At 44.9% G+C, this 20,271-nt stretch overlaps 1 protein-coding gene across 1 annotated transcript in view; it reads left to right on the plus strand.

Annotated features, from left to right (window-relative positions):
- Window positions 1-20,271, plus strand: part of LOC138521977 (decapping and exoribonuclease protein-like) — a 263,723-nt gene that overhangs the window by 153,166 nt on the left and 90,286 nt on the right. Inside the window, exon 5 of the mRNA XM_069635170.1 lies at window positions 1,508-1,640. Coding sequence (XP_069491271.1) covers window positions 1,508-1,640 — 133 coding nt within the window. The remainder of the gene's footprint in view (window positions 1-1,507; window positions 1,641-20,271) is intronic.

The following is a 20,271-nucleotide window of genomic DNA, read 5'->3' on the forward strand; positions in this document are numbered from 1 at the left end:
GGGGCGCATGGCTGACAGAAGCGTGCACGCTGGAGGACTGGAAGAAAGCACAGCAGTCCCTTCTTTGTGTCGCTGCCCCTGGGCTGTCAGCCATTGCTGTCAAATCGCAAAAGCGGCCACGTGACCACAGGAGACGACTGCTTGGTTTGAAGTTTCAGTACTGCAGAACAATTGGGTCTTACTTTTCATTTTTAAGATGCATTGACAGTGTAACGAGATCTGGAGACCTGTTATGGACTTTTAGCTTTCCTCGTTGTCCCAACACGTCATGTGCTGCCTGCATTTAGTGGCTGCCGCGGTGCCCTTTACGTGTACCCACCTTCTTTCCCGCTTGAAATGTCAGCTTTATTTATTGCCAACATGTTTTTATTGTTTTTAAACTTGCTTATACAAATAAAAGGCAGACATCTGACAAAAAGAAGATAACATTGGGGTACTTTCGCCATTTCTTTTCACCAGTGGTGGAAATGGAAAACATGTAGTGGGGGATCCCACAACACAAGGGCTGGGGTGGGGGAGGAGTTTGGGGGGTGCGTGATCTGGAATACGCAAGGAAAAAAACCTAAAAAATACGCCTGCAATGGCAGCATTGCCTTTTACCGCGGCTTTGGCACTGGTGTGTAATGCACAATGCTCGCTTTTGGCACTGGTGTGTAATGCACAATGCTCGCTTTTGGCACTGGTGTGCAATGCACAATGCTCGCTAAATGTACAATCAGTTGTACATGTAGCGAGCATTGTGCTTTACTCACCAGTGCCAAAGCCGCGGTAAAAGGCAATGCTGCCGTCACATGCGTTTTATTTTTTAACTATTCCAGCGCGGTTCATGGTCTTGGGCGGCTGACCTCGGATCCGCCAAGATCCGGCCCAATGACCAGCACTGCTCCTCACTCCTTATCAGACTAGTATGCTGGACTGTAGAAGTGTGGAACTTGCATCAAATGACCATAAAATATAGTGCACGGCCATGGAGGCAACACAAGTTGGATAGAAGGGAAAAGGTGGGAGACCCCAAAAGGGAAAACTCAGACTGGATCCACACTCCTGAGGGCTCAGCCAGTCCCCGAGAGCGACAAACAGGATCTAACAGAGATCTAACGAAACAGATCATTTTTTGTAAAAGATCATGAAAAGGGGGGGGTTAACCCAGATGAGGTCCCCGAGCGTTCTTGGTTGTAATGCAGTAGGTTAGAGATGTAGAAAGCCAAACAGAGCCAAAGACAGACGTGTAGGCCTGGGCAAAGGCTGGACCTTTAGACCATCCAGACAGTGAAATGTTTCCAGGGTTTTCGATTCAGGATCTACCCCTAGCTCTCTGGGATTAAGTTTGGGGAATGATCCCAAATTGGCGGGTGCTATTCCTCCCTATATGGGAGATTTACAGCATTAAAGATTTAGGGAGACGACCCTTCTGCGGCTAGTCAATTCTGACCACCTATCTCCCACTGAACACACCTGCAAAGACCTCTTCCGTACTCTTCAATTAATGTACACTTTTATGTCGCAGCTTTGTGAAGCTCAAGTGGTGGGCGCAGTCTTTCCTGGCCGGCATTCCCAGAATCATCGTAGGCTTCAAGAAGGACAAGAGCACTGTGGTCAAGTGCATCATGTACGATGTCAACGCGGACGGCCTCAGACAGGTGGGTGCTCTCCTCGTTTGCTCTTCTTACCCCCTCTGATCCTACCAACATGTCTAACACTTTCATGGCACCCCCAGGTTCTTGCGAAAGCGGGGTTCAAGAGACTAATCCACAAGTGTGCATACAGGGTGTCCACCAAGTTAGTCCAAAAGACTCTCCATGGTAAAGCCACCGAGCAGTCTGGCGTCACTCTTGTGATGGGAAAGGGCTGGTGTCAAGGTACAATTACTACCACACAGTCACACAACAAAATATACAATGTATGTATACTCCATGATATCAGGAGTGTTTTAAGCAACCGCAGTTCAAATAAGTACTCCAAATATCAACGCAGTGTATATGTATAGAAAAACTGCCACAGGTGCAAACAAGAGCAATCTCATTTCTGCAACCACTGTAAGAGGCCAGTGCAGTTCAGTAAGAGAGACTAACTAATGTATTAGGTTTGCTAGCAGGGGAGTTGCTAGGTCTGGAAAAGACCCGGGGCTAAGCTGATGTCGGAACTGTCGGGACTGGGGGCTAGCTAGTCTTTTGGCTGTAGCTACTGAGATTCTATCCGGGGCTACAACCAAAAGATCAGGGGCTATAGCCCCCTTACCCCCTCCCTAGCAACGCCCCTGTTTGCTAGCAGTGAATGGTAGAGATATAAGGGGCACCACGCTCACCTTTGAAGCAAGACGACGCGGAGCAACACAGGTTCCATTCCCGGATCTGCGCTTAGAAACCCCTGGGTATTAAGTGCGTTATAAATAACCAATTACAATTTACAATTACAAAAAGACAATCACATAGAAAAGTGTTAAACATTCCACGAAGTAAAGGGCCTCTGACTTCTAAAATCAGTAGGGAAATAAAGGCACTTTCAAGCGCAACAGTAAGGGGGTTGCAAGGTATATTAGGAGTGAAATGCAGTGATTTAGCACAACATGTTCATAGAATGGTTTAAAAATACGAGGATGTCCCTACCATCTTCAGACCCCAAGGTGTACAAATGTACAATGGCAGTTTACAGGTAAATGTCATTGTCACAGAGTTTTACGAGTTCCAGAAAGTTTGTCCATAAGATTTATCTGGACAAACCCAGTAGGTCTCGTGTGGTTATGGTGAAAAGGTAAGTATATGAGTCGTACAGTCCATAGGTGCGGCAACCATAGAGCTGAGGAGCCAGAGGGACAACCCCAGAGGACCTCAGGACCCAGATTCCACCACCAGGGACCCGAGAAGAACGGTCGTAGAGTTGAAATCAAGCCCACAGGACAAAGGCAGCCAAGGGGGCAAAGATGAGGTTCTGCACTCAGAGGCATGAGAGTCTGGAGGCCAGGGCCAGCTACGGACTTGGGGTCATTGGACCCGGCGATAGTGAACCAATTCAATGGCAGAAAGGGCCCAGGGAACACAGGTGTATAGTCAAGTTTAGGTGTCAGAGAATTGGGTCTGGCTGGTCGACAGTTGCAGTCTCTGGTCTGTACGAGGAGAGTCAGTGAAGATGGAGCCAAGGCAACAGGGTCCCAACAAAGAAAACCTAAGATGCCTCACAGTGAAGAGCAGTGCTTAATTTGTGGGGGTGGTTGCCGGTGCCCAACACCGGCACTCTTTTCTGGGCACCGGAACTCATGCGGGGCCAGCGCACGTGCCATTGCTTTGTTTGTTCTTCCACTTCGCTAAGCTTCAATTATAAATCATTGTGATTTGTCATTCAGATCTCGATCTCTCTCGTGCTTGCGGGTTGTAGGCCATGGCTGGCTGGGCCTGGGAGGGGCCAGCAGCAATGAACAACAAACTGTTATAAACAGCCAATGAAAACTATCATTCTGTTGTTACTATGCAGTATTTGATACATTCTGTATGGTAACACAGAATGTGCAGTTTTTATTGGCTGTTCTTCTGAGCCAGTGAAATTACATGGTGATGTGTTGTTGTTGCCACAGGAGGCAGCGCGGCGCCACCTTCATTTCACGAGTTACTGTGAAGTGAAGGTGTCGAGGCGTGGCGTTGTCGGTCCTGACTTGTGAGAGAGAGAGCCTGCCCTGCTGCACTGCGACCTAGTAAGTTCCTGGGGCCCCCTCTGCCTGCTTTTTCATTTTTTCGGGTGCCAGTGTGCGCCCCCCACCCTGAGGCCCCGACAGGAGACCAAGTCCCAGCCGGCAAAGCAGGTAACTCACTTGTTGTTGCGTGCGGTGCAGCCTGAGCCTGTCACAGTCAAGTGATCAGGCAAGGAAGGCCCAGGTCGGGGCCCGGGCGGTGGCATGGTCCCCTGGTTGTGTCCTGATTGCCCAGGAGTCAGGACCCCACCAGTGGCCCGTCCGCGCCCGGGCTTCTTTCTGTGTGACCGGTGTGCAGTGTGCTACTGACTGCATTCAGTGACAGGCCCAGACCAATTTCTGTGACCAGGAGCTGCCGGCTGCCGCAGACTGAGTCAGATGACTCTGTCGCGGGCAGCCAAGCCTGTGGATTGTGCCCAAACATATGTTTTTTACTTTTTTCTTTGAAAACCTGACTTTCCGTGGGGCTGGTGGCCGGGGCCCCACCCCACGGAAGGTAGGTTTTAAAAGAAATAACTTAGTTTGAGTGGCGGCTGTGGCCCGTCACTTCAAAAGTGATGGGCCCCATCCGCCCAAATATATGTTTTTTCTTTTAAAATCTTACCTTCCGTGGGGCCGCTGCGCCGCGCACCTATTTTTGTCATCAGCAGGCTTAGCATGACCGTGGTGGCCCCACGGAAGGTAGCCTAAGTGATTGAGGCAAGGTAGGGCAAAGCCCAGGACCGGGTGGGGCACGGGCGGCAGCGTCGTCCCACTAGTGCCTGTCACAAAAGGAATGAATTGTCGTTTGCAACTGGCCACTTTTTCATTGGTGCCGAGCCCGACTCGAGACAATTGTATGCCCCAGTCCGGCCCTGGATAGCATTCATCTAAGCGAAACATGAACTGTGAATTTTTGCCTGGGTGTTTCCATTCTTCCTTTTAATGTTATCGGCCTCATTAGTTCACAAACGAGCTTCAGCGAGGAGACCCGGAACGGTGCACGTATTGGGCCAAAACCAAACCGGCTGCCCTTCGCGAGAAAAGCCCATGCAAAGACGAACTTCTGAAATGCCATTTCAGGCTTAAAGATACACACATGGGAACTAGACGGGGATAAACATGGTGCACGTGCCCACTAATCTGTCGTCATAAATAAAAGCACTAGTTGAGTATTCGTGTATAGTTCTCAACCGTCTTTTGCTGTCATTTTTTTACATAATTCCAGCGCATGTTTTCTATCCTGATGTGTGGTTTATACACCAGATGTGACCCCTTAACCGGGGTACAGTACGCTCGAGCATGTGCTCCAAATGAGAGCACATGCAATCCTCAGATAGGAATCATCAGATAGAGGTGGGTATCTGTTACACCCCACAGTTTAGTGAAGTATGTCAAGAAAATGTCAGTGGGAAGGAGATATCCGAATATGCATTCTCCTCTGGCTCCTGAATATTGGGTGACAAAACATATTTAGTTTTTTAATATGTGTTAAGGTAGAAAGAGGCCCTAGAGCAGAAGTAGCACAGACCGTTGATTTCACAACAATGTCTTGCAGAAATTACTTTTTCCAAGTTATACAACACCATGCTCATGCTTGAAGGAAGGGTGAAGGGGGATGCATTTATGAGATGTGATGACTGATAAGGGCTTGAGAGTAAATTGATTACACAAAACACCTGGATGAGGTGACTGAAGAACGGGATGAGGGGAGGGTGCTCTTCCTGGAGGTAACCGATTAACAATACTTGGTGTACTTTAACAGACTGTCAGATGGGGCAGAAGGGGTAGAGACAAATACAGTGCAACAGTGACTGAAACAGAATGGTTTTTTATTTATTTGCATTTTTAAAGCTCTCATACAGCACGGGGGCATCGAGGCGCAGTTACAGGAGGAGCAAGTTTTAGTTGCGTATTTACTACTAGCCTGGGCCAGCAGTTGCTGCAGCGCCAAACATGTGACATGGAGCAGCAGCAGTGTGATGGGCTGGTGGTGGGACGATCTAGGTAGGTCTAGCACTGAACTGGCACGTCCGCGCTGAGGGCGGCGCCATGCCCGGCATCATGGGGCCAATATTTTTTGGGCACTGGCACTTATTTTTTTTACAAATTAAGCACTGGTGAAGAGGGACCTGCAGCACTGACAGCAGTGACGGAGCGCAGAGGAGGCCCAGCAAGCAGGCCAAAGGGTCAGCAAAGGCACCAAGGAAGCTTCCACAATGGAGAGCAGCTGCAGAAGGCATGAAGGAACAGAGGTAGGTGGAGAAGCAGCAAGTCTCTCTGACTCCAGCCAAGGCAGCAGAGAGGCTCCCACAGTAGGTCCAGCAAATTCCACAAGGGCAGCAGCAGCAAGGCTTCTAAGCAGGGCATTGGCAGAGACGGTGTAGAGTTTCAAACATGCTAAAGGAGAGACTTGCACAAAGGATTCTCCCAGTAGTAGGGGCATCCACGGAAAGACAGGGCAGCAGAGTCACTGTCAATAGGTCCAGCCCATCTCTCCCGCTGCCTTCTAGCTAAGCTTTTTTGAGGGGTCAGAAATGCGAGGCAGGCACAAAGGTGTAGTTTTCTCAATGTTTGCCATTCATTTAAATGAAAAGGGTTGGGATAAACGCCTATCTTTCCCTATCCTAACGAGAATACCCCTACCTAGAGACGCTTGCACATCCACAGAGGTTCTTTTTGGTTGTTCTGGTAGGGGCTGGATGTTGACATTATTCCCCTATGAGTAGCCCATGAACTGGGATCGAGGGGCTTTTACACAAATAATATCTTTATAAGGGTCTGTTTCTGTCCACTCCCATCCCGGAGAGGTCCGGAAATAGAAATCGGATTGCCACCGATCTTGTGGTGTAAATTCTATGGGTGGAGTTGGAGGTTCCTGCAGAAAGGTGTAACATTCTGGGAAGACTCTTCCTATAATAACTTCTTCCGGAAGTCCAGGGATAATGGCTGATGATACTAGCCGGGATTCCCCTCTGATATTAATGTACACCGGTACTCAGGGATAGATCTCGTTATCCACGTATACACAGGTGACTCTAGCCATGATTGCATGTTCAAGATCTACCGGAGTGACCAAATCGGCTCTTACGGCTGTCCGTTTACTGCCAGAATCAGTTAATGCTTTCCCTACTCTCCCATTTACTAGAGCACTCCCATATGAAAAATCAGCTGAGGACCGGCATAAACATATGCTAAAGTTTTCTAGATCTCCCTCCTGTTCTTCCCATTCCTCTCCTCTTAGGCATCCTATTTCCATAGGCTCCTCCTTTTGATTCTTGGGACAATGTCGGGCCAAATGTCCTGTCTCTCTACATGAGAAGCAGATGGGTAGTGATGGTTTATTCCATCAAGGCTCTTCTCTCCTTAGCTCTTCCTTACCCTTAATGTGTTTTATTAAAAAATCTACCCTCTCTTTCGGGGTCCACTCACGGGTTTTAGAAAGTCCTCCCCTTGTTCTAATGTTTGGTTTTGGGAGCGGTAGATTGTTTTTTGATCTTTTCTATCTCCGTTTTTATTTAAGGAATGGAAATGATTTACTGCGTCTGAATGATTTTGGGCAGTCTCAATAACCAGGCTAAGGGTGGGTCTGTTTAATTGCAATACTGCTTTTTGTAAGAAAGGAGGTAAAGGGTTGGTAACCTGTTCCAAGATGATCATTTCTACTAACTCCTCCAGGGTTGTATTGCCAACCCAAAGGGAGACAGTATTTTTAATTATTTCCCCTACTTCCAGGGCGGTCTCACTAGGGTTTAATCTGATGCATCTTCATTTTTATCAATAAAAATCACTGGTCTGGCCTACTCTTTTAAGGAGTCCTTCTTTGATGGATACGAAGGTAGCTCCCAAGGCCAGATTAAGTAACTGATAGGCGTTTGTAGTTTGCCTTTTAATAGAGGTCCCAAGTAGCATTTCTTTAAGTTTTCTCCCCATCGCAACTGTTCAGCTAGTCGCTTGAAATTCAAGAAAAAAATCCATAGGTCTTCTCCTTCCTGAGAGTGTTGTAATATCCCTTGAGATAGTATGGGTCTTGCAATTCGGCCAACTTTGTAAAATCTTCTTGAAAGCGAGCCTCGGCCTGAATCTGATGTGCGGCCAGTTGAGCTACGACTACCTCAATATTGGCCATATTTTGTTGTGTGAGGAGAGAGCTACTAAACCTGCACGAACGTTCACTTGGGAACAGTATCCTTGGCACTGCGAGCCACGGAGGGCTCTTGCTGAGGCACGCTCGCTTCCGGGAGGAGGCGGAGCCAACCGGCGATCACGTGGGCAATCACGTGACTTTGTGCAGCCTGATAGACCAGCCCAAACCGCCCTTGCGGCGTTAAGCCCATCCGCGGAGTAAAGGGCGTTGCAGTCTGTCTTTAGCTGTACTGTTTTGCTGCTGTTTGGCTCTGGGTGGCGCAGGTAGCCCGGCTGGGTCTCATTTACTAAGAATAATCTACAGGGGTCAACTGTTGCTCTTAGCTGGTCACTGGGGAGGAGAGACGGACTCTGGCTGCTCCTCAAGCCATCGGGCGTTCCCAAGGTGATGCTTTTATATGAATGTGATACTGATTTTAAAAGTAATTGACAAGCACTATATGCTTTTTTAATCGCATATTTTTTGTTCCCAGCTACTGTTTTTATTGCTTTTACTCAGAGCCTTTTCGGAGAGATTATTTTTAATACCTAGAGGCTGCGAGCTATGCTCCCCTCTGTAAGTAACTTAGTACCTGTGCATCTACTTTCAACATGCCCGCACTTAGAAGTGGGTTTGAAACTGTTGAAAACCAAGCACTTACAATAGAGGTTCCACCCGGCTCAGGGAGGCTTAGCGAGACACCTGTGTACACAAATCTTACTGGAAATATGCCTAATCCTATTTTAATTGTGGATAAAACTAAAGAAAAGTCTATTTTAAGTATTGAAGGGGGTCAAAGGAGCTCCTCTACTACCGACCTCGTAGTGTCCGACAACGTAGCCCCTAGTAATGGGGATATGGAGTCAGTAGATTCCGAATTTAATGGGGTCCATAGGGACAACCCAGAATTTAGACAGGAACTTACAGATGAAGAATGCCTCCAACAAAGTTTTATTGGTATTAAAAAGGTAGTCCGCTATCACGCTTCTACCCCCCTTCAGAGGAAGATTCTGAATAGTAAAACACAAGCTGGACAAGGTTCAGAAGCGCTACCCTGGAAGGGTATAAACCCACCCGGATTCACGCAATTTTCACATATTTCGCCAGCTACATTCATTTTTGGAAAGGAGAATAACGATAATGTGCACTCTCCCATAAATTCTCCAAGGATAGAAACCCTTAAACTAAATGGGGGGGGGCCAACCCAAAGGGACCTCTAGTCGGCCTAAGTATAATCCGAATCAACCGATTGGGGAAAGCGACTTAGATGACTCTTTCTTTACTAAGGCAGATGCTACGGGTGTTTTACTTAAAGAAATTGTGGATTTGGAGATACCAGCAGGTAGATCTGTGCACAATGGAAAGGGGACAAGGAGCCTATCGGAGGGAGCACCTTCTTATTCTAATCCAGGTGATGAAAACAACTACATAACTGGGAATCAACTAGTGGGTACGCAACAATCTTTGGTTAAATTGCCCCTAGAAACAGAAAAGTCATCTATACACAACAAAACAGCCTCTACTCAAACAGATAAAGGGGAGGAAACTATAGTGCAAATGGAAGACAAGGCAACGGATTCCCAGCAATTTCTACGAGAAATCCAGGTAGTAGAGGAAAATAAACAAGAAACACCTGGTTTAAGTAGGGAGGAGAAAGGAGATTATTTGTTACCACTCCTATCGAACCTACACATTAGTCTCAATCTGGCCTTGAAAACGCTGGGGGAGTCTCAAGAGACCATGGCGGGCTCTATGATAGGGCAACAAGCGGCTTTCAATCAGCTGGTATCTCGTCTGGCATTTTTGGAGGGAATAGTAGAGGGCAAGACCATGAAGGAGCACATCATTAAAGAACAGAGTCGGTGTGACAAATTCAGAAAGGAACAGGACATAAGATTAACTACCATGGATGCAAAAATCACCACTCTGCTGGAAGTTATGCTTTCAGGAGATCGCCCCACTTCGTCGAAGAGAGAGCTAGGGGAACGCGATTCCCAGGGCCAAAAAGATAACGAGGACAACAATAATAATTACGGAAAGAAAATGGTTTCTCCCGATAGTCCTTCAACCCTCATAGATGTCATAATGATGGCAACTGATGGACGCTCCGAAGATCAGGAGTTGGATAATCATAGTATACAGATGCATACGAGAGTATCCCACAATGACATAGAACTATTGAACATCAGTAGTGAAGATACAAGATCTCCTCAATATACTACACCAATTAAAGGCCTAAAAAGCAAACACAAGACCAAACATAGAGAGAATAAATCACCAATTCAAGAGCTGGAATTGGAGGCAAAGAATAATAAGGACGGAAAAGAGCCTGTGAATATTTCCGACTATAATATAAATGAGGGGCCCCAATCCCCAGTGGGTAAGCGTAATAAATCTAAAAAGCAAGGGAGGACACTTAAAAAAAGTAAAAACATGCCCAATACAAAAATTAAAGGTAGAAATGCCAACCTTAAAGGAATTAGAAATATCGTGAGTCTGGAAGAGACGGAAGTTAGGGGGGGTCCCAAGAATGCCCATAAGGAAGATAATTCAGTCCAGGGCAAGAAAAATAAAGGCCCGGTGGCTTGTGGGGAAACTACTATAGATGCTAATAAGGAAAAGAATAACTTGCCGAAAAGCGGATTTGAACTTATTCAAACCAAACAAACAAAGATGACAGCTTTTGGCACAATAATTAGCACAAAACACGCCAGAACATCTTTAGGCACACAACAGGTCAAATTCCCCACGGTCTCCCAAGAAACTCTGCCGGCTGTAAATATTACTGCCAATCCCGTTGAGGGGTCGACCGAATCGTGTGGGAGGGTTAGTGGTTTTACCGCTAATATTATGGAAAGAAATCCCCAAAATATACAACCCCCTAAAACACAAGATCCGGAAGATGATGCTATGAACCCTTTTAGAGTAGATCATACAAAGAAACAATCCACTGTGATTCAGGCCCCTACCAAGTTCTGTACAGGGAAAATAGTGGGTTGGATTAACAATAATATAACAGACTCACAGGTTAACTTGAACAGAACTCATCTTTTAAATCTGTTTAAAAAGATCCCTGTGTTACGAGCTATAACAACAGATGATATAGATGCCATATCTCTTCCTAACTGCAACAACCACAGAATGGTAAGTTGCTTTCATTCGGAAATGGTGGCAGATATGGTGCGTGCCCAAGAAAAAAATCTTAATTCTTTGGGCTATGATCTACTCTCATTAGCAGATAAGAAAGAGGCCAATAATTTTCTTGAATATCAGGAACCGAATAACAGTCAAATCAAACAAATTATTCAACTTGATAATAATAAATTAGAAAACTTGGGCCCAGGGTTGGCATTGATTTCAAGCCTCCTGAATAATAATCAGGATTGGTCATGGTTACAACCGGCACTCAAAACCCTGGAAACATTTAGACAAGACAAGAGGTGTTCCTAACTATATAGAGATTGAGGTGATCTCTTGGAACTCTTGTGGGGGAATCAATCTCAACACGTTTCTGAATAAAAGGGAAAATTATGTACGCCCCCGTATCTATTTCTTACTGGAAACTATGATGCTTTCAGACATGCACATAGAAGGTTTCTACACTTTTTCTTCAGTAGCTACCAGGGGTCAGCTGGGCAGACCCAGCGGAGGCCTGGTTATTGCCATCGATCGCAATTTGGGGTTCGTAGGTGAGGTGATATTTAGGAGTAACTGGCTTCTGGCTCTTATGCTTTCTAGGGAGAATAATCTAGAGCCGATTCTCCTTTTGAACCTCTACTGGAATCCGCTAAAAGTAGACATTGAGGAAGTGGAGGACTCTCTAGATATAATCTTGGGAAATTGGTTTGAGAAAGGGTTAGGAAATCGCATTATTTTGGGAGGAGATTTCAACTCAGCTTGTGCCGATGGTTCGGTGCTTAATGAAAGAGGGGTATTACCTAGACTTCTTAGTACAACGACTAAAAAAGAGGTATAAGGTGGGATAACTACTTAGATAACTGGGATTTGGGTCTTTTAGACCACGCCTTAGATTGGAATCTTCCTAAACCTACTTGGAAAAGAGGAAGTAAGAGCTCTAGAATTGATTTCTTCTATGTATCTAATGGCTGGAAGCAAGCTTGTGGAAAACTATCACATATGGAGGTCGAGTTCAGCGACCACGTTCCCTTATGTTTTTCTCTCTTCATCCCCGACAGGAGTATTTCTATCAATCCCATGTTGCAAGGTTTAGAGGTGGGAAACAATGGGAGAAGAGTTATTTGGAATAAGAAAATAATTAAGAAATGTAATACCATGGTGTTGGAAAATTTGTCACAGGTGCAGCTTCAAAGTATCAGGGGGGATGATATTGAGTTGGGAGGTTCCTACTATAATATTATTTTGTCATGTGTTTATAAAATTAGTAGGGCCAGAGATCTGGGGGTGCCGACACCGAGGGTGCGGGTGGCTGATCCCAGAATTCAAAAAGCCAAGCATACTAAATATAGGGAAATTAAAGCCTTGAAAAAAGTTCCTATTCCTCTCGAGGAATTTAGGCTGAAAAAGAAAAAAATAATTCAGAACTATAAAAACTTTATCAAGTCTCTTAGAATGGATCACTATCAAGAAACACATCAACTGATGATGTATAATCTATGCAAGGGCAGAGAGGTTAAATTTTGGTCTACCATCAACTCCATACTAACGCCCTCTAAAGACAAATTAGATTGCCCCATTCAAGCGGATGTGTGGACTCTCTTTTATAAAGCAAAGTTCGCTCTACCCGCTAATCTCGCTAGCGAACAGGATGTGAACTTGGGCCCTCCGGTTGTAAGTGAGTGTATGTGGGATATAGAATATATCAAATGGGCCATTAACAAGCTCAAACCTTCTAGAGCACCGGGCCCCGATGGTATTCCCCCCTTTGTTATAAAGGCGGCCCCAGAAATGTGGGCTAAGTTACTCAAACCCATATTTGATGATGTATTTACATATCACTCTATCCCTAAAACCTGGTCGCAGAGCATTATAATTCCAATCTACAAAAAAGGGGATGTCCTAAATCCACATAACTACAGGCCTATTGCACTGTTAGATGCAGCGAGCAAAGTCTTTGGCATTTTGCTCTTGAGGGACCTTAATAAGGTTATTAGAGGAAAGGCCTGCTATAGTAAATTCCAGGTTGGCTTCAGAGAGGGCTTGGGAACCGACCTAAATGGGATGATTTTGGCTCATCTAAGGGATACAGTCCACCAAACTAAAATGGGAGATGTATACATGGCTTCCCTGGACCTCTCTAATGCCTTCGATGGGGTCATTAGAGCTAGATTGTGGAAAAAGATGTTAGCCATGAACGTTCCACGCAAGATTGTCCAAATCTTGGCTCTTTTACACAGGAATACCACCGTTAGGGTACGCGTATCTCAAGAAGGCTCCCTTTCTGAGGCAGTTGTTACTGAGGTTGGGGTCAAACAGGGCTGCTCCCTTGCACCCACGCTCTTTAACCTGTACGTCAGCGATGTGGAGGACCTGTGGCAGGGCCCTTCTATTACTCCGGTCAGGTTGGGTAGCTTGGCTATTGAGTGGATGGCCTTCGCAGATGACTTTATCCTCTTTGATCGTACCCCGAGAGGCCTTCGCAGAAATATGGATATTTTTTATCAATATCCTCTGGCGAATAATCTCTCCCCCAACGCTTCGAAATCCCAAACGATTGTAATTTCTAGGAAAAGAGTTGCCAAACCTTGTATCTGGAAGATGGGAGATAACTCGGTGGAACAGGTTCAGGCCATAACCTATCTAGGTTATAATTTTTCCAACCAATCTAGCTTAAAGATGTGGAAACTGAATCTTGGGAATAAAACAGCTAAACTAAAGAATCAGATGAAGTTTCTGAGGGGAAAGGTCTGTAAATTTTCGCTTCTGCCTATTAGACGATTCTACCTTGCGAAATGTGAACCGGTTCTTTTATACGGTTTGGATATTTGTACAAAAGACTTGAGCTCCTACCTCAATGTGATCCAGGGGAAATTGTGGAAGGAAGCAATGGGCCTTTCTAGGGCAATCCCCAATTCCATTATTCGGCACGAGTTATGTCTTATATCACTTAAAGCCAGATACTTGTGGAGGCAACTCTCCTCTCTTAGAAAAATATATGATCCTCCGATAAATACTTTATATGAGTTGTTGAATAAGGTTGTCAAAACAGGGACGGTACTATCTATTAAGAGTTTTAGCGATAGAATGCTCCTGTTGTTGGAATCGCTGGGACTTTGCTTAGACAATCTGATTCAACGACCGGGACTAGTCAAAAAATCTTTATTTAGGTCAGACTGGGTAGACACAGTAAATGATATTGAATCCCATGCTACCTACAAAGAGTACGCTAAATTTTTTCATGCAAGGGAATCAATTCCTCTATATATTCAAAGATTTCCCTGCCAGAAGGCGAGAAATACATTTATGCGTTTCAGACTAAATCAGATGCCCACTCTAGAAAGAATTTACCATTGGAACCATATAGAAAAAGGATCAAAGGATAATTTTAAAAATCTCGCATGTCGATTTTGTGGAGCGACCGACATGACAGAAACTCTTAGGCACCTTCTCCTGACATGCACCCATTTTGGGAATAAAAGATCTCTCTACCTGACAGATAGATTTGAGGGGGACTGGGAAATGTCGAAGAATCTGTTCTGGAGTCGCTGCATGTGGGGTGCAAATATCTCCCTAATCCTCGCATTGAATTCACTCCTTCTTAATATTCAGGAGGAACTGGAAGCTAAAAATAATGAATCCAATGAGTAGAGACTAGATAGATCCAATGGTATATGAAATGATATGAAATGATATATGATATATGAAATGTAATTTGTATATAAAACATATGGAATATTGATTTTATGGCTGGGAATGATTTTAAAAGCTGATAAATGTGTTAAAAAATGTTCTGCTCATAAAATGAAATATACTTTGTTATTTGTCTGGAATGTACTTTATGTTGTATAAGGTTTTATGTAAACTATTCATGCAACAATAAAAAAAAAAAAAAAAAAATATTGGCCATATTTTTGGGAGGGGTAAGGGCTCCCTCTGTTGGGTCTTCTGACTCAGAGAAGAAAAGGGTCTCAACCTCTTCAGAGAAGGTTTCAAAATCGTCTGACCCTTCCGGACTTGATTCTGATGAAGGGGTTTGGTACAAAAAAAAAAAGGTTCGGGAAAAGGTTGGTTTAAGGCACCTAATAAAAACATGGGAGGGCCTTATTTTTAAGACTATTCGGTCCCATTGTTGTATTTGATAGTGGGCTATTGGCAGGGTATCTAATAGCACCTGGGTTTTGAAAAACAAATCCTGTTCGCTAACCAGGATTTGAAGTTAAGAGAATAAGATCTCCTTAATGGTGGTATCCGTCAAATCAAAATGGCCTATACTAACAAAAACCTAATGCCTGCCCTACTTCTTGTACAAAAAGTGAGAAAACGAATATGTGTATATAAAGGAAAGTCAGTGTTCAAATATAAAGAATAAATGTGGCTGAGACAGCTCTCCTCCCCACGTTAGACAGCACGGAGTAAGGCGGTCGCTGTAGACAAGACAACACACTCTGGCTCGGGCTCTTAACACAAAGACAGTTCAAAAAGTGGATCGAGGCCCACCTGGCCTTCCACTTTAAAATCTTTCTTTCCAATTTCCCAAAAAAGTTCAACAAAAAAAGTTCCCTGCAGTCACTGTTATCTGTTATCTGATAGCTGGTAACTTCTTTGAATACATTCAATCTTGAAAATATCACTAACCTTATTTAACAGCGACTTCCCTTGGAGGATACAAATGCTGCAATGAAAGTACCCCCAGACAACTCTACTCCCCCCACACCGGGAACAATACAGAACCAGTGTGGGAAGGAGCAAAACCCTCAGGGAAGCCCTCTGGGGAAGAAAACCCTGGACGATGTCGCTCACAGGTGAAGAGGTCTTGAGGTAGTAGAGGTCTTCGGGGTAGCTTGAAAACTTGTAATGGAGATGAACTCTCTACAGGAGCAGAACAGACAGGTAAGTATTCAAAAAGTGAAGGACAGGCTGAAAGACTCAGGAGAGGTAACAGGCTGGAACTTACTGTAGGATTATGCTGAGGTTACAAAGAACTGTAAGGTGGCCAGGGATACCAGTCTCCACTATTGTAGTCCAAGAACAGTAACATAAGCCCTCCCTTATAGAGAAAGAAGGATAAACTGCAGCCAATAGAAACAAGTAATGCGGGGAAGGGGTGATTGGGAAAACACGCTAACTTACTTTGGATGGCAAAGCAGAAAGTGATGACATCTTGAATGGATGTTGGGAGCGATAACTTGTCGGTGAAAAACCCGACCCGGAATGTGGCCGAGATGAGAAAGGAGAGGAAAGTCTAAATGGAAGAGAGTCAATAGGTATCAGTTAGGGAAAGCAAGAAATTCACAAGGTAAGCGAGGAATCACCTAGCAGCGAACTTACGGAGCACCGAAATCAGCAGTAGCGACGCGGCTGGTAGCAGAACTTCCTTCACTATATGTGATCACGTGAACAGCCATCCGTGTCTCTGGGGAGCGTGCAACGTCTATACCGTTGTCTGTAACAACGGCACGGACATCCGCGGCCATCTTGGATGTATTGGATCGTATCGCTCCGTACACACGGCGGCGCTGCCAAAGAGACCAGTGTCGCCACGGTGTAACAGTCACCATCTATCAGGCTCAGACCTCTTAAAGCAAAAGTTCACGTCGGCCCCCCTCTGTCAGACTCAGACCTTTCACAGCAAAAGTTCACAATACTTGCAGGGGTTCCCTTCCCCAAGCTTAACTCATATACTTGAGGGGTTCCCTTCCCCATAACTTATTTTACTTCCGGTCTCCCTCAGTCGGGCTTGGACTGTTTCCTGATGTCAAAGACTTTCGAATGTGCGTGGTTTTTCTCTACAGACCTCTGCAGGACCATTGTGACTTTCCAGCTTTCAACTCTCATTCCTATGTTATTTACCCCAGTGCTCTCTGGTCTGGGTAGTTCACTGTATTATGCACCAAAGTTAAATGTTCAGCTTTTTACATTCCCCTTCTCTCTGGGTTAATTTCAATCACCTCGCTTTTGCAGTTCATTCACTTTATTGCTACAACCTTTTCACCTTTAAAAGAGACTTTCGAGTGGGCTACTTCCTTTCGCCAGACCACTCCGTTACTCAGTATCGCTGACCCTACAGCTATCCTTACTTCAAAGTTCATTCGCAGTTCTGCCTTTCTTCGTGTCTCATCCACACAAGTGCAGCCTTCAATTTTGCTAAGTAATGTTGCTACTTCAATCTTTCTTGAGCACACCCTGGTCTGAACTGATTAACTCAGCCCTTTAAGATGAGTAGCAATTACCCTGGAGATGGATGGGGATGCAGATTTTATTCATACATCAAATAATCGAAACGACTCAGGTAGTTTAGCAAAAAGATAACTGTTTTAATATCAATTATCTAAAACAGGGAGTACAACGAACATCAACAAACTCGCTCGATCCTCTTACTCAAAGCATCTTATAAAAAACTGAGCTTATATACTAAAAACTCGTCATCAGTGACGTTGACCTAAATGTCACCAACATCATCCTACGTGGCAAACTACAAAAACCTTTGAGTATGGGTGATAGGCTCTAAGTGAACATCTAAGTATACGATCCATACTAGTCTAAAAGAGTGATTGGTTACTTAATATCAGGTGGGGCAACTACGCCCTCCCCTAAAAATGACCAGTATGAACGTCACTAAATATACGACGTCCCATTGGTTATACAAACTATAGAACCCTTAATTACGTGGTCCCCTACAATTGGTTGGCTGCCTAACCTTCGTCAGTACCTTTCCATCTGCGTCTAGCAGCACGCAGCCTGGCCATCCAGGTGCTGGTGAGCTTGTCTTAAACATAGCTTCCCAACAATTAGCATATCAATCTATCATCACCTCAGTGGTCTACTGTGAATTAGGCTTTGAAGTTCGGCCTTGAGAGTGTCCTTAGCTCTGGGAAATTCAGGGAGTGAAGGCACGCTCTGCCCTCATGCGTAGGTGTGAGCATTTTGTTCGTCCAACTTCATCTTTCCATGTGACTGGAGACCATGAAATTGAGCTTCTAGTGTCTTTAAAATACTATTTTTTAACAGACCTCTGATGACTTCCTTGTTTTAATTATGCCTTCTGAACAGGAGTTCTGTTCTTTCACACGATTTGTATCCAATGTCAGTTTGCTCCAGTTTGATAAGACCTTTGCTTCTTTGGCTCATCCACCCCTGTCTGCTGAGATTCACTTTGTAATTCAATTTGCTTTTTAACTGCGACACACTAGAAATGAGGCATTCTTGCTAAAGTCCAGCACTGCTATAATACGTAGTGGAAACATCCATCCTTTACTTGTCCTATAAATCTAGCCTTAAGAATACTTTGTATGCTTGCATTTATTTTGCATCCATACACGTGTAAAATGACTTGATATCTTCATCAATTCTGTGGCGTAAGCTTCTTCACCTTGATCCCAAGATGTCACTTATCCTTGATACTTTTTTGATACCTTATAGAATATATTCGTTCTCCTACATCTGCATCTTCTATACATGTCAGTTAAGCTTTGTGTGATGTCACCATTCATCTTGGCCATTAATTTGCTCTGTTTCCTCAGGAATCTTATTTAAATGGCCATCATATTTCCTCGTATGCAGGTACGGTTTTCTCAATGGGAAAATTGCTTCTAGGACTCTCTTAGGTGTTGGTATTCCTAAAGGTACTGAATGGTTTTCATACGCTAGCTCCCAACGTATAGGCAATATGGGTGAAACGGTTGAGGTGGGAGTACTTGGCTCCTCCTCTACAGGTCTCTCACATCGCGTGCCAACTCACCAGCTGTGTACGTTTCTTTTTTCTTTACTGTCTTCCAATTCATGAGTCAAGGTTGGTACCACAGGCTTGGCCTCGCCTCCCCAACTCTGCCGTTCACCTGGGAGGATCGCCGACATCCTTGAAACATAATGCAGCCTTCTTGTTTGGGATTCGGCCTCTCCACGTAGCTTTTGCGACCTTTTGGAGGCAACAACCTCCTGCAGGGAACTCCTGGGGTTCTTTGGGTTTCTCTACCCTCTCGTCCCTCGGTCCGTTGCTCTGCTCCAGTAGGTTCGCCTTTGTCCCAGAAGTTCTGCTCTTACTTGTGTTCCACCTTGCCAAAGCTTCACATTTAGACACCCAGGAAAAGGGTCACTGCGCAAAACACTATGGATGATATGGACAGGGAAATTTGCGTACACTTTTCCACCAGCACCCCTGAAACACAAGTAAGTACAGAAGTTATTGTAGGAGGGTTTGGCCCTAATAGTAATGGCCCCTTAGTAATCACCCCCAACGTATCAGCAACGAATATTGTATCTTCACCTGCTCCACATGGCAGCCAAACCCCCAATCAAACTCTACCAACTGTGAGGAACCTGAGGGTGTCCTCAACTCGCTTACCCCAGCATCCTCTGCTCAGGTGGCCAGGGAAAGGCCATTGCTTTTCCGACCCTTGGGGTGGATATGCGAGGGAGGATCAACGGGGTGGAGGGAACTTGGGGAGTGTGGGAGAGAACGTCTTTGGGTGAGACATGGTATCCGCCCGGGCGAGAAGTGGTTACTGGTGGTGCGAGATGAGACGACACATAATGCTCTGCAACTGCACAGTCAACTGGTAAGTGTAGGGGAGGCATGGTATCACAAGTATGAAACTGACACAATAGTTACAATTTGTAAAACCTTTAATGAAGTTTCTGGGGTTGGAAAAACTCCTACTTTGCACTATAAGTAGGATGGGACTAGTCTCGACCATCAAACGATAAGTAAAACAGTCTTAGTAGAGTATGTCAAATTAAAATGGCCTATGCGTAGAAACACCTAATGCCTGCCCTATCTCTTGTACAAAAAGTGTATAAAGGAGAAATGTATGTAAAGGAAAAATCAGTGTTCAGAATAAATGTAGCTGAATCAGCTCTCCTCCCCACATTAGACCACATGGAGTAAGGCAGTCCTTGTAGATAGGATGGCACACTCTGGCTGGGGTTTTCAATACCATAAACAATTCCAAAACGTGTATCGATGCCTACCTGGCCTTCCATGTTAAAGTCTCTCTTTGAGACCTCCAAATAATATTTCAACACAAAGTTCACGTAGGCCCCCCCTCTGTCGGGCTCAGACCTCTTCAAAACACATTTCAAGTGGGTCCCCCTCTGTCAGGCTCAGACCGCTTCAAACAAAAAGTTCACAAAACCTGCACGGGGGCTCCCTTCCCCAAGCGTATTACACTTCGAGTCTCCCTCAGCCGAGCTCAGACCGCTTTCGCACGTCGAAGACTTTCAAATGTGCGTGGCTTCCTTTACAGACCTCAGCAGGATCACTACGACTAAACGCTAAAGGTTCAACTTTCACTCTCCCCTTCTCTAGGAGTTCATTTTGCTTACTACGCTTTTGCAGTTCATTCGCTTT

This window comes from Ambystoma mexicanum, chromosome 13 (assembly GCF_040938575.1).
Source record: "Ambystoma mexicanum isolate Mex_15411 chromosome 13, UKY_AmexF1_1, whole genome shotgun sequence".
Lineage (NCBI taxonomy): Eukaryota > Metazoa > Chordata > Amphibia > Caudata > Ambystomatidae > Ambystoma > Ambystoma mexicanum.